This window comes from Neolamprologus brichardi, chromosome 2 (assembly GCF_056152115.1).
Source record: "Neolamprologus brichardi isolate AB-2024 chromosome 2, ASM5615211v1, whole genome shotgun sequence".
Taxonomy (NCBI): Eukaryota; Metazoa; Chordata; class Actinopteri; order Cichliformes; family Cichlidae; genus Neolamprologus; species Neolamprologus brichardi.
Genome location: NC_142105.1, coordinates 6,796,610 through 6,815,228, shown reverse-complemented (window position 1 = coordinate 6,815,228; position 18,619 = coordinate 6,796,610). Strand labels below are relative to the sequence as shown.

Below are 18,619 nucleotides of genomic sequence, written 5' to 3'. Positions count from 1 at the left end.
CTAATCTTAAAAGTAGAGATAGTGTCTGTCTCCCGAATCCAAACTGGAAGCTGGTTCCACAGAAGAGGGGCCTGAAAACTGAAGGCTCTCCCTCCCATTCTACTTTTAAATACTCTAGGAACAACAAGTAGGCCTGCAGAGCGAGAGTGAAGTGCTCTAATAGGGTGATATGGTACTACAAGGTCATTAAGATAAGATGGGGCCTGATTATTTAAGACCTTGTATGTGAGGAGCAGGATTTTGAATTCAATTCTGGATTTAACAGGAAGCCAATGAAGGGAAGCCAAAACAGGAGAAATATGCTCTCTCTTTCTAGTCCCTGTCAGTACTCTTGCTGCAGCATTTTGGATTAACTGAAGGCTTTTCAGTGAGTTTTTTGGACATCCTGATAATAATGAATTGCAGTAGTCCAGCCTGGAAGTAATAAATGCATGAACTAGTTTTTCAGCGTCACTCTGAGACAGGATATTTCTAATTTTAGAGATGTTGCGCAAATGGAAGAACGCAGTCTTACATATTTGTTTAATATGTGCGTTGAAGGACATATCCTGGTCAAAAATGACTCCAAGGTTCCTCACAGTGTTACTGGAGGCCAAGGTAATGCCATCCAGAGTAAGAATCTGGTTAGATACCAAATTTCTAAGCTTTTCAGCGCCGAGTACAATGACCTCAGTTTTATCTGAGTTGAGAAGCAGAAAGTTAGTGGCCATCCAAGTCTTTATGTCTTTAAGACACTCCTGCAGTTTAACTAATTGGTGTGTGTTATCTGGCTTCATGGACAGATAGAGCTGGGTGTCATCTGCATAGCAGTGAAAATGTATGCTATGTCTTCTAATGATGCTGCCTAGGGGAAGCATGTATAATGTAAACAGAATTGGTCCTAGCACTGAACCCTGTGGAACTCCATAATTAACCTCAGTGTGTGAAGAGGACTCTCCATTTACATGCACAAATTGGAGTCTATTAGATAGATATGATACAAACCACTGCAGTGCAATACCTGTAATACCTACAGCATGTTCTAATCGCTCTAATAGAATATTATGGTCAACAGTATCGAATGCTGCACTAAGGTCAAGAAGGACAAGCACAGAGATGAGTCCACTGTCAGAGGCCATAAGAAGATCATTTGTAACCTTCACTAAAGCTGTTTCTGTGCTGTGATGAGCTCTGAAACCTGACTGAAACTCTTCAAATAAACCATTCCTCTGCAGATGATCTGTTAGCTGTTTGACAACTACTCTTTCAAGGATTTTTGATATGAAAGGAAGGTTGGAGATTGGCCTATAATTAGCTAAGACTGCTGGGTCTAGAGATGGCTTTTTGAGTAAAGGTTTAACTGCAGCCACCTTGAAGGCCTGTGGTACATAGCCGATTATTAGAGATAGGTTGATCATATATAAGATCGAAGAATTAATCAATGGCAGAACTTCTTTGAGCAGTTTTGTAGGAATGGGGTCTAAAAGACACGTTGATGGTTTGGAGGAAGTAATTATTGACGTTAACTCAGAAAGATCGATTGGAAAAAAAGAGTCTAACTTAACATCAATGGAACTACAAGTAGCTGTAGATAATATTACATCTGTGGGATGATTATTGGTAATTTTTTCTCTAATGATAAAAATTTTATTTGTGAAGAAGTTCATGAAGTCATCACTAGTTAACGTTAAAGGGATGGTTGGCTCAAAAGAGCTCTGGCTTTTTGTCAGCCTGGCTACAGTGCTGAAGAGAAACCTGGGGTTGTTCTTATTTTCTTCAATCAGTGACGAATAGTAAGCTGTTCTGGCTTTGCGGAGGGCTTTCTTATAAAGCAACAAACTATTTCTCCAGGCTAAATGATGATCCTCTAAATTTGTGACACGCCATTTCCTCTCCAGATTACGAGTCGTCTGCTTGAGGGTACGTGTTTGAGAATTATACCACGGGGTCATGTACTTCTGATTAGAGACCTTAGTTTTCACTGGAGCTACAGTATCCAGAGTCGTACGTAGTGAGGAGGTGAAATTATTAACAAGATAATCGACCTCTGTTGGGGTAGCGTTCAGATAGCTGCTCTGCTCTGTGTTGGTACAGGGCATTGACGATGATAACAGTGGCTGGATTATATTCTTAAACTTAGTTACAGCGCTTTCAGAAAGACATCTACTTTGATAAAGTCCACTCTCCACTGCTGCGTAATCAATTATTGTAAATGTAAATTTTATCAAGAAATGATCAGACAGGAGAGGGTTTTCAGGAAACACTGTTAAATGTTCAGTTTCTATGCCATATGTTAAAACCAGATCTAGAGTGTGATTAAAGTGGTGGGTGGGTTCTTTTACATTTTGAGAGAAACCAATTGAGTCTAACAACAGATTAAATGCCATGTTGAGGCTGTCATTTTTAGCATCTACATGGATGTTAAAATCACCCACAATAATTATTTTATCTGAGCTCAGAACTAAATCAGATATAAAGTCTGAGAAATCAGACAGAAACTCTGTGTAAGGCCCAGGTGGACGATAGATGATAACAAGTAAGACTGGTTTCTGAGTTTCACAGCTGGGGTGGATAATGTTAAGCATCAGGCTTTCAAATGAATTAAAAGTCTGTCTTGGTCTTTCATTAATTAATAGACTGGTGTGAAAAATTGCTGCCACACCGCCCCCTCGACCTGTGCTTCGAGATTTCTGGTAGTTAGAATGACTCGGGGGTGTTGATTCATTTAAGCTAACATAATCATCCTGCTGCAACCAGGTTTCTGTAAGGCAGAGTAAATCAATTTGTTGATCATTTATTAAGTCATGTACTAACAGAGACTTGGAAGAGAGAGACCTAATATTTAATAATCCACATTTCACTGTTTTACTCTTTGGTTCAGATGTGGATACTGTATTGTTCTTTCTTTGTAAATGTTTAAGCTGTTTGTTGCTGGTTTTTAGTTTGTTTTTTGTCTTTTTGGAAGCAGACACAGTCTCTATGGAGATGGGTTTTTGGGGGGGTAGCAGGAGGAGAGAAGCTGCAGAGAGGCGTGTAAGACTGCAACTCTGCTTCCTGGTCCCAACTCTGGATAGTCATGTTTTGAGGGGTTTAATAAATTTGTCCATATTTCTAGAAATGAGAGCTGCTCCATCCAAAGTGGGATGGATGCCATCTCTCCTAACAAGACCAGGTTTCCTCCAGAAGGTTTGCCAATTATCTATGAAGCCCACATCGTTTCTGGGACACCACTCAGACAGCCAGCAATTTAAGGAGAACATGCGGCTAAACATGTCACTCCTGGTCTGATTGGGGAGGGGACCAGAGAAAACTACAGAGTCCGACATTGTTTTGGCAAAGTTGCACACCGATTCAATATTGATTTTAGTGACCTCCGATTGGCGTAACCGGGTGTCATTACTGCCGACGTGAATTATGATTTTATTGAATTTACGTTTACCCTTAGCCAGCAGTTTTAAATTTCCTTCAATGTCGCCTGCTCTGGCCCCTGGAAGACAATTGACTATGGTTGCCGGTGTCTCTAGCTTCACATGTCTGAGAACAGAATCACCAATTACCAGAGTTTGACCCCCAGCGGGTGTGTCACCGAGTGGGGAAAAACGGTTAGACACATGAACGGGTTGGTGGTGTACCTGGGGCTTCTGTTTAGGACTACGCTTCCTCCTCACCGTTACCCAGCCTTTCCCCAGCTGCTTGGGGTCTGCCGGGGAACAGCTAGCGGGGCCTACGCTATCTTCGGCTGCACCAGCTACAGGGGCCTGGCTAGCTAAGGGTGAGTGCAAGGTGCGAAGCCGAGTCTCCAGATCAGTAATCCTGGCCTCCAGAGCTGCAAATATGCTACATTTGTTACAGATATCATTACCGCTAAAGGAGGCCGAGGAGTAACTAAACATCTGACACAATGAGCAAGAAAGTGCAGAAGGGACAGGTGAAGTAGCCATGGTGCTAACGGGTCGGCTACGAGCTAAGCTAGCGAAACAGTACAGAGACAGTGAGTGACAGTGAGTGAATACTTTGGCTATAAATTAGGTAGTGAGTACACAGAAAGTGTGCTTCGGATGAAGCACGTGAAGATTATACTGTGAAAAAAAAGAATGTATTTAGAAGTTGTTAATTAAACTGCTAAGCAAATAAGCTACTCAGAAACACCACTGTGTTTGAGCAGGAACAGGAAGTGATACTATACCACAGAGCGAGCGAACACCAAGTGACAGCGCCACCGACAGGAACAAGTCCATACACCTCCAGAATGAATGTAAATACAGAGGGTTCACTTCAAGGTGCAAGCCACTAACATAAGCCTCAAGAATTGAAAGGCTAGAGTGAAGCTTGCTTAAAAAAAAAAAAAAAGAAGAAGCCAGCACAGTTCTGGAAAAATATTATTTCTACAGATGAAACCAAGACCAACCGCTACCAGAATAATGGCAGGAAAAAAGTATGGAGAAAGAGTGAAACAGCTCATGATCCAAAGTATACCACATCGTCTGTGAAACACGCCACAGGCAGTGTGATTGCATGTGCATGCATGGCTGCCAGTGGCACTGGGGCACTAGTATTTATTGATGATGCAGGACAGAAGCAGCCAAGAAAACCCCAAACATAAACCGAAAACTCATGACCCAAAACATACAGCCAAAGCAACTCAGGCATTTATTGAAGCTAAGAAGTGGAATATTCTTGAATGGCCAAGTTAGTCACCTGATCTTAAACCAATTGAGCAGCATTCACTTGTTGAACACTAAAGGTCGGACAGAACAAACCACAAACAAACAGCAACTGAAAGCAGCTGCAGGAAAGGCCTGGCAGAGCATTAAAAAAAAAAACCCCAAAAAACACAGCATCTGGTGATGCCCATGAGTTCATTACTTCAGGCTGTCATTGAGCGAGCAAAGTGTTTTCAACCAAGTGTTAGAAATGAACATTTTATTTTCAGTTATCTAATTTGTCCAATTTTCTTGAACCTCTGAAATAAAGGGGCAATCTCTTTGTTGTTGTGTAACTGTAAATGTATATGTAAAAGTATGTTACATGTGAAGTCATCAAAGTTTGATAAGTAAACCAGGCAAGATGGTGGACCTAAACCAATGACCCTCTTGCCGTAAGGCAACAGTGCTAACCACTGTAACCAGCAGAGATGGGCAGTAACGCGTTACTTGTAATGCGTTACTGTAATCCGAAAATCTTTTTTCAAGTAACGAGTAAAGTAAGGGATTACTATTGCAAAAACGGTAATTAGATTACCTTTACTTTCCCGTAGGAACACTGCGTTACTGCGTTACTAAAACCGTGATTTTTTTGCGAGAATGTCTCATGACAGTGACGTAAGCGAGTGCGACATTCGTGGATCATATATCGAGTGCGGGAGAGAGTATGAGCGTGCAGCGATTAAAGCGTGGAAGTACTGACCTTACTTTGAGTTTGATTCCATAAAAAGTGACAAAAACATTAGTGTCCGTTGTGCGTGGGAAGAAAACGTCTTTTTACAACGAAAAAAACCCCTAAACTTCCAAGCAAGCACTGAGTAGCTACGACGTAATGGGAAACTCACAGAGAAACTCGCGGATTCTTCCACTGACCGCGGCACACCTGCACCAGGGTAAACCTCCGCCTACCGCACTCCTGCTTTACAGGTGAAAATAAAGCAACAGGACCGCTAGTCTTTGATTTTATTTATTTTCTGCTGTGTTTTACTTGCATCTATTTGAAAGAGTGAGTGTAAACACAAAAAATATTATTTTATGTGCTGGAATGTGCAGAAAATAGGTTTAAATGTTAAACAAATTTCTTCCAGTCAGAGAATGTTGCATATAATTAAATTTTTGCTTGATGCATAAAGTTAAAAGATTAAAACTAATAAAACAAGTTTTAAAAAGAGACTTTTCCATTTGATTACATTTTGTATGATGGATTATGCAGAAAAAGTAGAATTGGGCTGAAAGATCTATCGCTTTATCACCTATTCAGGTTGTAAATCGTGTTTTTAAAAAGTAACTAAGTAACTAAGTAATTACTTTTGAAAATAAGTAATCAGTAAAGTAATGGGATTACTTTTTTGGGGAAGTAATCAGTAATTAGTTACTGATTACTTTTTTCAAGTAACTTGACCAACACTGGTAACCAGTAACCGTAAAACTATAGTAAAAAATAACTTTTAGACCCTTTTTCATCTCAAAAATACCAGCACTGATTCTAAGTAATAATTGTCTAATAATTGTCTTATGGCATGTGTAATCAAATATTGCTTGCTTGGAGAATCAGTCGTTCCCATTAAAACTTTAATGTTAAGTTATGAAATGAAACAGCCTTTTACCATTAATAGGTCGCTGAAATAGCACTTCCGACTAGGATATACAAAAACACAGGTGTCGAAGTCCAGGCTTCGAGGGCTGGTGTTCTGCAGGTTTTAGATGTGCTTTGATCCAACACAGCTGATTTAAAGGACTGAATTGCCTCCTCAACATGTCTTGAAGTTGTCCAGAAGCCTGTTAATGAACTAATCCATTTGATTCAGGTGTGTTGACCCAGGATGAGATCTAAAATCTGCAGGACACCGGGCATTGAGGCCTGGAGTTCGACACCCCTGTACTAATGGTAGGGTAAGATTGTAATTCTTGAGGAGCGAAGATGAAGAACCTACCCACCACCAGAATGCAGTATATTGGCAAGTGTTAAATATATATTAAAGTGTATTAAGACTTTCAAAAAGACTTGAACACATGAAAATCCAGTGTTTGCTGTTCAAACCTAATGAAATCTTTTAGAGAATATCATAAATGTACAGATTTACGCTCATATAGTGTTTAACATAACATCAAACTTACGTAGCCTTAAAAAAGCTGAATTTTTACAAGTAAAATCCAAGTAATACATGTGAGTAACCTTGTTCTTTCTGAATTTTTCACCAATGTTTTTGAATGTTATGAACAGGTGGATTTACAGAGTTTGCAAATGTGGTAAAACCATGTGTGAAAACATATATGAGAAGAATACCACAGACTTCAAAGAGCATGCAGCAACCTGGCAGGCCACTAAAAACTCTCACAATGACATAAGTGAACATGTTTTTTTAAAAACAGGTGTCCCCGCTACAAACATGGACTTCCCAGATGATAAAGGGGGATTTCAGCAAAACAAACTCACTCACTCATCTGTTTTAACCAAGATGAACTTCACGCCTGTGAAAAAAAGTCCTGCAGACCCTGTGGGTTCAACCACTAGAAAAAGCTTTGGTCAAGCACAAAAACAAAAAACAGAACCACCCAAGATGATGAGTCATAAATACTGAATTGCGCTTTATTCTTATTAATTCAATATGATCAGCATACTTTAAAATATACTGATAATAAATGCTTTCTTGGATAAACAATTGGGGTTTTCTGAACCGTAAACCAAACTTACGACAGGTGCCAACATCGCCTATAAGTGTCTTTCCAGGCAAAGAAGAAAAATATGTTTTGTGTAAAGGTCAGATCAGCAACTCCCACAAATGGAATCAATTTTATGTTTCAAAGATGGTGAAATTTCCCTTTCTGGGTACAACACCAATTGTGATACTCTTGATGAGTGACAAATGAAGGGATTTTTCCTTTCATAAAAAACAAACAGTGCCCCACCAGACCCGGTAAGGAGACTGACCACCAAGAGAAAAGATCTAGTGCTCACAGTCATATTGGGATCATATAAGAGCTGTACTACAAAGCATGATCAAGTTATCCAGGTGTGGTGACCATAAAGGCAGACTTTTTAAGTGTTACACGATTTGTTGTCTTTTAATCTTTTAACATGGTGCACACCCCATGTGATTCTGGGGAGATTATATCTGCCACATTTACTGTAATTATTTTGCTATGCTATTATACAATACAGAGCGCAAAGTCTGAGAAGGTTTATAAAGTACTGATGCAGTATTGATATTGTTTTCCCAACATTGAGGACTAATGTAGCAAGTATCCATTATCACAGCTAACAGTATACCTACTAAATATGTATGTATTTAGAACATTCATATTAAAATGAGGCTTACTCACTTAATCCACGATTCCAGTCAAAACCTCTGCTGACATATACATGCAAATTGGGCAAGTAGGAAAGTAGTTAAATATTAACTGCTGCAACCCACACTGAAACATGGAGTTTTCAGTGTGCTCAGTCATAGGGGAAGTATTTGGAAAAAAAAATCAAATCAACAAAAAACTACTAAAATAATTATCTCTTTTGTCTCCTGTGGGGAAGGAGGAAAGGATTTAAGGAAGGAAGAAACTGACTTATATAGAAGTCTACTTGTGCAGTAAGTCTCCCTCACTAACAAGAGGGGAGCATGATGAGAAAATGGAGCGAGTACTTTTAGGAGGTGATGAATGAAGAAATGAGAGAGAGAGTAAACAGATGGAGGACAGTTAGTGAACTATGACGGTGATGAAGATTGGAAAGATGGTTGTTCGAGCTGACATACCTGTAGAAACATGGAGATGTCTAGGAGAGAGGGCAGTGGTCTTTTGAACAAGATGGTTTAACAGAATCTGGTAGAGTGAGAAGATGCCTGAGAAATAAAGAAGAAATTTACTGGTATCGACTTTCAAGATCAAGGGTGATATGCTATACCTGTTGCACTGTTCCTTTGTTGTTTTAGACAAAGTAAATGATAAGGTACCACGAGTGGAACTGTGATACCACATGAAGAAGCCAGGAGTGGCAGAGAAGTATGCAAGAGTATGAGTGTGTGACAGTATTGAGATGTGCAGCAGGAGTGACAGGTGGGTTTAAGGTGGTAGTGGGATTACATCAGGGATCCACTCTTTTGCAGTCTGAGTCTCCATGGACTATGATGTTTTTGCACACATCACTGGAATCTGTAATGAGAGTAGTGAGCAGACGGAAGAGAGCCTGGAGAGGTGGACAGAATGAGAGAGAGAGATCAGCATAGCAAGCTGCAAAGAAGGTAGATGAGTTGTGCATAGATGAGTCTGAAAAGAGAGGTGAGGAGGAGAGTTCAAGCAGGGTGGATTTGGTGTAGATGAACATTGGCAGATTTGTGACAGAAGGATAGCACAAGAGTGAAAGGGAAGGTCTAAAAGATGGTAGGGAGACCTGCTATGATGTACAGTTCAGAGATGGTGGCAGCAACAAAAAGACCGGAGGCCGAGCTGGAACTGGTGGACCTGAAGATGTTAAGAGTTTTATTGGGACCAAACAGACAAGATTAGAAATTAGTATATCAAAAGGACAAGTCAGGTTAAGAGGCTTGGAGAGAAAGATACAGAGCCAAAGCTTAGATGGTTTGGACATGTGCAGAGGGTGGACATACTGGACAAAGCATGTTGAAGACAGAGCTGCCAGGCAGGAGGAAAAGAGAGAAACCACAAACAAGGTTTATGGATATCCTGAAGGAGGACATGAAGAGGGTTGCTGTCATAGAGGCGGATGCTAGGGATATGGTGAGATTGAGTGGAAGATGAAAGACTGATGGAATAGATGGATGGATTTAGAGGTGTAAACAAAAAAAAAGCCGCACCATCCATCCATGAATCATCTAGGTTGATCAAATGGCAGCAATATAAGCAGAGATGCCAGGCCTCCCTATCCACATGCCCAAACCTCCTCAACTGGCTGTTCGGTGCAGAGGAGTAGCAGCTCTACTCTGAGCCTTTCCTGAATTACTGAGCGCCTAACTTTTATCTCTAACCACATATAATTCCTGAAGCATTTAAATGCCATTACCAGATGTCGTCTGACTTTTACTTTCGATCCCTCTCATAGTCTGTGGTGTTTCTTTGTTTCTCTTTCCCCTCATCCTCCAACCAGTCATGGTAGATGGATGTCTCTCTATGAGCCCAGTTCTCCCAAAGATCTCTTCCTGTTGGAAGAAAGATTTTCTTTCCCAGTGCTGCAAATGTATGTGGATAGGGGATTATCTGATTGTTGAGGTTTACCAGATGACAGATAACATTAAGCACCACGAAGCAACTGCTATGCAGATAAAACTACATAGCAGTTGTGATTTTTTTTTTTTTAAAAACATGCCAAAAATCTTGTTTTTCCTCACAAAAAATTAGAAAACCGACCATAAAGTGGGCTTATGCACTTTGACAGATATTATTTGAACTTCTGAATGTTACCATTTTGATTATACATATAACCATTATATACACAGCTGTTCACTGGGTGGTTTTCTAAAGGTTGGCTAAGTTCACTGTTCAAGAAACAGCCTGGAAGATACTGATTCAGCACCAAACTGGTTTCGCTTTGATCTTTTAAGAAAACACCCCAGCGTTGCCAAGCTAAAGCAAACTTTTGCACTGCAATAGGGAATTGCCTTTTTTTAAACAGCTGAAACCACATTGTGCAGACTGCAAACAACCCAAGCAGCTGTACTGCAGAAAACATATGCATACATTAAAAAAAATCATGGTGTGTGCCTGGTGAATGCTTTTATGAGACCATCTCCATTGTGAGTGTCTTGATGTGGGAAAGTGCACAACAGGTTGAGGGTTTTTCCTACTGTGTCTGTAAAAAAAAAAAAAAGTACAATATGAATTTGTGAAATGCAAAAGGCTTACAATGGCTCATATCTCCTTCAGATTTAGGAAATGCTAAATGATTAATTAATTATTTCCTTACAACAGTGGACAAACAGATGGCTGAGCAGACACACAACCTGAAACTTGCAAACTAAAATATAAATGTTTCAAAAGTAAATTGTACGGCAACAAAAATATAAATTATTTTACATCTAAAACGTGAAAACTAACTTCTGTTTTCTAAGTATTAGAAAAGGTTTGCTTGTGGCTTGGAACCACAGACGCTCTTTTTCTGTAAACTTGGTGATAACTAAACTCTTTAAAATTGTGAATCAAGACTTTTCTGTCTTTGTCAGAGCACAGATCATGTAGATACCAAGAATAGGGATGGGTACTGGTATCCGGTGCCATTATAGCACCGGTTCTGACATAAACAGTAGTAACCAGACCGAAAAGCAGCGCACATTTCGGTGCTTTACTTCGGTGCTTTTTTTTCCTGAGATGTCATACACTTTGGATTCTACCCAATCATTTTACCTTTCCGAGGATAGTAGGCGGGCCCAGGTACGTACGTTCTTTTAGAGCAGAGCTACAGATTAAAAATACCCAAGGCAAAGCGGTCAAATTCTGGCTGTACTTCACAGCAAAAGATGCAAACTCAGCAGCCTGCAACAAGTGCTTTAAGGTGTGATACTGTCAAAGGAGGTGACACCTCGAATCTGATGAAACACCTGGCAACGTATAGCATTTTGTTAAAAGCCGAGAAATGCGCAGTATTTGATAGCTTGCTGCGAGACCTCACACCGTGCACATCTACTGCGGGTGGGTTGCCTGTTATCGGACCCGGAGTTTGCAACATCCCCCAAAAACCCGAAGAGTAGAGTCCTGGCCCCTAGCCCTGCCAGTGTAGCAGAAATGATGAGGATGATGATGGCAGCAGCAGCCGTTCTTCTCTGCGTGAGTAGCTTCATGTTGTTCGTGTGTAATTTACGTTGAGTAGGCTAACCATGTTATTAAATTAATGCATGTAAGGTGAACTAGCAAACACCGTCGTAGTTACATGCGGCTGTGTTTGATGGCAGATACTCCCTTCACCCTGGCCAAAAAGGTTAAAATGACCAAAGAAAAAATGGAAAACAGCTAAACATGAGAGGTTTTTGGACAAAGTTTGTGTTTTTTTTCCATTGATTAAGCACTGCTTCCAGCCAAGAGTGATACCATAAATCCCCTATAGCTGCAGAAAAGGCTAACATCATTCTTTTCAAGTTTCAGTTCTCTGAACCTGTCAGCTCAAGAAACGCCCAAACATAATGACTGTTCTCACTAATGAAAAAATGGTAACAATTACAGTATCTCACAAAAGTGAGTGCACCCCTCACATTTTTAAAAATATTTTATATCTGCTTAAGGCACAACACTGAAGTTATAACACTTAGATACAATGTAAAGTAATCAGTGTACAACCTGTATAACATTATAATTTTGCTGTCCTCTCAAAATAATTCAGTACACAGCAATGAATGTCTAAACTGCTGGCAAAGTGAGTACAAAACTAATTGAAAATGTCCAAATTAATTGTGCCCAAACTGTCAATATTCTGGTGGCCACCATTATTTTCCAGCAATGCCTTAACTCTCTTGGGCATGGAGTTCCACTGGAATCCTCTTCCACTCCTTGATGATGACATCACGGAGCTGATGGAAGATGTTAGAGACCTTGCGCTCCTCCACTTTCAGTTTGAGGATGCCCCACAGATGCTAAATAGGATTTAGGTCTGGAGACATGCTCGGCCAGTCCAGCACCTTTACCCTCAGTTTCTTTAGCAAGGCAATTGTCGTCTTGGAGGTGCGTTTGGGGTTGTTATTGTTGGAATACTGTCCTGTGGCCCATTTTCTGAAGGGAAGGAATCATGCTCTGCTTCAGTATATCACAGTAAATGTTGGCATTCATGGTTCCCTCAATAAACTGTAGTTCCCCAGTGCAGGCAGTACTGATGCAGCCCCAAACCATGACACTCTCACCACCATGCTTGACTGTAGGCAAGACACATCTGTCTTTGTAGTCCTCACCTGGTTGCTGCCACACACGCTTGACACCATCTGAACCAAATAAGTTTATCGTGGTCTCATCAGACCACAGTACGTGGTTCCAGTAATCTCTGTCCTTAGTCTGCTTGTCTTCAGCAAAATGTTTGCAGGCTTTCTTGTGCACCATCCTCAGAAGATGGGGCGACAGCCATGCAGACCAATTTGATGCAGTGTGTGGCATAATCAGGGTGCTGCCAGGCTGACCCATGCTCCAGCAATACTAGTAGCACTCATACATGGAGATGACACTGAGCATGTGCAATCAACTTCTTTGGTCGACCATGGCGAGGTTAGTTTCTGTGTGGAACCTGTCCTGTTAAACCACTATATGGTATTGGCCACTGTGCTGCAGCTCATTTTCAGGGTGTTGGCAATAGTCTTATAGCCTAGGCCAGTGGTTCCCAAACTTTTTTTTGCTGCCCCCCCCCACCCCCTTTTTTTTTTTTTCAAGAAAAATGTTCCTGCCTCCCCCGCGCACAAACACATCTTCCAACCACACACACCTATATTTTTTTTCAAACTCCATTGCGGTTTATTTCAGACCTCAAACATTTAGTAAACAATTTAGCAAATACAAGTAAACTGCAATAAATTACAGGCGGTAATAAAATACACTACTAACTCTTTTACGCTACATCCACATCTGCACGGGTGTTTTTGAAAACGCAGCTGTTTCTATGTGTTTGGACCTTTCGTCCACATGTAAACGGCATTTCAAATCACAGAAAAAGGAGATTGTTTAAAACTCCTTTTTTGCGTTTACATGTGGACGAGGAATACAGAGTTCGTTTTCCTGTGTAATAATATTCAACATTGCTATCAATACATTTTTCAAAAAATGCCTCTCTGTGCAAAATAGGTTTAAAAACATAAACAGCTGTGGGATCCTGTTTGTCCGTGATTTGAACCGGGGGGACAAATTACGGCAGGATCAGCCTGATATTATTTGTATCCCGCTGTAACTTTACAGTATAAACAGCTAACATCTCCGAAATGTCAGGAGTAGTTAGTCATTACAACAAGTGTTTGTGAACTAAAAATCAAGAATGTGGGATACTGTTTGTCCTTGATTTGAAGAGCCTAGCGCATGCTCCCAACGAAGGGAAAACCAATTCTGCAGGGGAGACCTACCTTGGCACTTGTCAAGGTGAAGCCAAAGGGAAGATATGCTTCACCATATTTTCTAGTCTTTGGCTTGGAAGGAAGTTGGTTTGGAAACGTATTCAGCGATGCTTCATCTCCTGCTTTGCGTTTGTGTGGGCGCCCTGTCAAAAACCTGTCCATTATGCTAGCAGTGTCCAAGCGGTCATTTTTTTTTCCTTTTCATACTGCCCCCCCCCCCGCAATGGCTTTGCGCCCCCCACTAGGGGGCGGGCCCCACACTTTGGGAAGCTCTAGCCTAGGCCATCTTTATGTATAGCAATAATTCGTTTTTTCAGATCCCCAGAGAGCTCCTTGCCATGACGTGCCATGTTGAACTTCTAGTGACCAGTATGACCAGAGTGTGAGCGATAACATCAAATTTAACGTAACTACTCCTGATTCACACCTGAGACCTTGTAACACTAACGAGTCACATGACAACTGGGAGGGAAAATGGCTAACTGGGCACAATTTGGATAATTTCTTTTAGGGGTGTACTCACTTTAGTTGCCAATGGTTCAGACATTAATGGCTTTGTGTTGAGTTATTTTGAGGGGAAAGCAAATTTATACTCTTATACAAGCTGTGAACTGATTGAATGACATGTTTTAAAGTGTCATATCTTCAATGTTGTCTCATGAAAAGATGTAATAAAATATTTACAAAAAAGGGAGGGGTGTACTCACTTTAGAGAGATAGTGTATGTTTTATCCTCTAAATACACAGCTAACAAGACACTGAGAAATACAGAAAATAAACACTTCCATGTAAATGTGTGTCTCAATTATTTCTGCAACAAATTTTATTGAAAAGGCAAAGAAGCAGAGCATTAAGGTGTTGCCTGAAATATATTGGAAATTTTGCAGAGCTGAAAATGAAAATATACTTGCAAACGCCAGTGCTACCCCTCAGTGTCCTACGAGATGCACATATGGTATCAATTTGATGATCTTACGTAGCCTTGTTCTCGACTTATCACATTCAAAAGATTTTCAGAAAACTTCAACTCCGTCCTCGACCGTCACTGGGATTTGAACCCGTCCGAGAATTTTAGTAGATGCCTCTATGGTATAAATTTGAAAATCATACCTTGCCTCATTCTCAAGTTATGACATTCACAAACTTGGATGTCCACCCCACCCTCCCATCAGGGTGACAATACCCTGTAAACCTTTTACAGCTGAGGAGTAAAAAAAAAAACCCTTCATGATATTGTAAGGGAAAAGAAAAAAAATCCCTTTTTGGACAGGTGGTGGCGTGGGGGAGAACCACAACAATGCTTCGTCCCCTTTAGTGACGCAAGCTTGTGGGCAACATATAGTAAAAACAATGGACTAATGTCAAATTTGTAACAGATACCTGACTCAAATCAGGGAAAAGTCAGCAAAGCCACTATCTGACTCTATGCTGCGGTGGCCTGTGGTAACAACTTAAACAAATGTCTCCAGTGACATCAATACAATCACGGAAACCAAAATTTTTTATTTCCTTTTCATTCTTTCTGTGTGGTGAGATATGGTGCAACTTCGGTCATTATGCAATTTTAACAACTTTATCCCACAGTGTCACAGGAAGTGAAACATGGACACCAGAGGTACATTTGATCCAAGTTTTGTTACAACTAAATGACATTAAAAATATTTAAAGTGACTAATAGTGACAGGAAACAGCAATCTGTGCAAAAACATGGCATAAACTGCAAAATGTCACTTATTCTTAAAAATGATCCTATTCTATATCGTATATTCAGGTAAAGAAATGCATAATAATTATTAGAAAAGCGCAAGAAGATGTTTCCTAATACGGATAAAATCCACTACAGGGCAATGCAGAATCCTAGTGGGACAGATGCACACAGTAATTGTGATTGGGGGTACTTTATTTTCTGTACCCCTTATCTTCTAATGTCCCACACTAACAATAAAAAACAAAACAAACAAACAAAAAAACGTCTAAGAAGTCCGGAAATCACGTGGGCAATATTGGTTAAAAATCATGCCTTAAAAATCTTCAAGATATATGGCTAAAACTGTTAAAGTCACAAAAAATAAGATTTAAGTCAGAGAAAGCTGTTATTGGACTGAAAAGTGTCCACTTTAAAAATATAATATGCATTGAAGTAAATAATAAAGTATACTATATACTACATTGTTAGTACCAGGCTCAAATTCATTTTGCAATCATGGGTCAAAATCACAATTAGCAATGCATGCGACTACACTCTCCATATTAAAGCAGTCATTTACCAACTAAGGTTTTAGTAGAAAGTATTTTAAAAAAAAGTGTGTGTGTGTGTGTGAGAGTGAGTGAGTGTGTGAGAACAGAAAAGCAAATGAAAATGAGCAAAATGTACTTGAACTCATGGAAACTGCAGGGATGCCCCAAAATGCTATTAATTTTATGGATAGAAAATTTCCCCACCCTCTTCAAGCACATCAAAATCTTGTCCCATTCACCATTTTTGTCTAATTCCTAAAGATCTCTCAAAACTGAAACCTAACTAAAAAAGTGTTATAGAGTGAGCAACAGTAATATGCCATGACACACTAAGCAGAGGGTGTCGACAACCTCTGTTGTCTGGGATTCCTAAGGGGAATCCCCAACAGTAGGTGAGCGTACGTGTAGGTGTCAACCATTCATCTGGCTTTATGAATTTTGTTGTAAAAATCAAAGTTCTTTCCTTACCCAATACAACCTCAATATACCAATCTTTCTCTCTTTTATATTTTAATTTTGCATGTTGATATCAGAGCATCAGATCCTTTTAGATGAAGACCTTTGTCATCAAAGTATGTAACTGTTACAACATGAGTGCAGCTTTTTAGTGCTCAGAGTCATTCTGCACCGCATGTGTATAACTGTTTTTTAAAATTTAAATATGTTCAACAGTTTAAAAAGGAACAGCTGCTCTGGCTAAAAGACGAAACCCAGTGTTAAAAGTTATAAATGTTGTAAATGTGCAGTCTTAAAGGTTGTGGCTCTTCATAGTGATGATTTAAAAAAAAGAAAAGAAAAAAAGGCCACCTAAATTCTCTGAAGTGAGGAAACCAAACCCCAACATCATTCACTTTGTACTCATTTTTTTTCGTTTACCAAGTCTGTACAGCGCTAGTAAACTAAACACTGCTGATGTGAGAAAGAGGAACTTTATATATATATATATATACACACATATATATATATATACACATATATATATATATATACACATATATATATATATATATATATATATATATATACACATATATATATATATATATATATATATATATATACATATATATATATATATACATATATATATATATATATAAACTGTTAACTATGATAATGACTAAATAAGAAAGACGAATAAACTCTAAATATTGAAAAACTACCATAACTCTGTGCCCACCTAGCCCCAACTCTGGGTTTTTACCATGCAGCTGACAGGGGAAAAAGGCAGCATGATTAATAGGAAAAGTTACCTGAACCTACCCACTCACTTTAAGCAGTATAAATTAACCAGCAGTAGAGGGATGTCATCACAAGCCACTGGTAAAGCGACATTGCACATCTTCACAGCAAACGTTGATCCAGCTTTTTACAAGTCTATTATGGAGCACTACTTTAGAACTGCACTCTGGATGCTTTTTCTCATTGGGTGTTTTCAAGCAGCACCCACCCACATTAGCAAGAAAGAAATCAACGTTGGACGACTACGTAAGAATGTCAAATTTGAGGTAAGTTAAAATTGGAAAGTGTTTGTTACATAAGCTATGTGCAAAAGGGAACCAGGAAAAAATGCTGTTTTTTTAATATTAATGACTTTCAAAGTAATATTCTCTTTTTTTCCTTTTTTGTAGGGAAATGTGACTTTCAAGTTTCCCAAAGATGTGTCGGTAAGTGATCACTTCAGTTTTGGTTCATGTTAATGCAGCTTTTATGAACTGTAGCAACACATCTTTTGCTTAAGACCTTGAGAAATCATTCTTCGTCTGGAAGACTGTCCCCTCATTTTCACCCTTTATTCTCAGACCTATAGGTAGCTATTGGGGGTAGACGCTTGTCTTAAAATGGCTAAAATTAAAATTTGATTCTTGAGCAATATTAATCTGTGATGGAGAGAAAGGATGGATTTTCAGTTACACTAGGACTGGTAAATGACAAGAGCTTATATCCAGCTATCCACGATCCTAACAACTGCTCTGTCTTTATCAGGATCCCTGCCTTGGTGAAGCTGTAAGCACCATCATGAAAGAACTGGCCAGAGAGCATGCCACCAGTGGGTCAGGGCTATTAAACATGACCCTCGGCGTTTTGGAACGTGCCAATACTACCTTACCACATGTAAGTATTAAAAGCTTTGACTTATCAACTTACGTTATTAGATTTAAGTAACTTAAAAACAATGCTAATCTGTGCTTCTCTCCTCACATACAGAATAATTCTTCAGACTGTAAGACGCAAGAAGAGAGATCTCTTAACTTTGCAGACTTTCTAAAAGAACTTGAAACCATCATTGACCGCATCAACTCCAACTGAGCACAGAACCTACAGAGTTCCTGTAGATGTGCTTTATCTTTATTATTTAAAAAATGCTCTGCACTAAAATGTGACGTAGTCTCAAACAATTCAAAGACACTGTAAGAGGTTCCTAAAAACTGTAATATTTATTCTATTTATATAATACAACTATTTATTCTACAAATGTCCTGTACTTGTACTTTATCCTTATTATTTAAAAATGTGCTGCACTAAAATGTGATGTAGTCTCAAACAATTCAAAAACACTGTAAGAAGTTCTCAAATTTTTTAAATATTTATTCTATTTATATAATGCAACTATTTATCTATTTTGTGTGATATACTGGGATATTTATAATTAGAGCTATTTGTATCTATTAGATT

General features: G+C 39.3%; 1 protein-coding gene across 1 annotated transcript in view; it reads right to left on the bottom strand.

Moving 5' to 3' along the window:
- Positions 1-18,619, bottom strand: part of bbs12 (Bardet-Biedl syndrome 12) — a 58,249-nt gene that overhangs the window by 26,945 nt on the left and 12,685 nt on the right. The window contains exon 2 of the mRNA XM_006798899.3: positions 8,432-8,518. Within this exon, the coding sequence (XP_006798962.2) occupies positions 8,432-8,518 (87 nt within the window). The remainder of the gene's footprint in view (positions 1-8,431; positions 8,519-18,619) is intronic.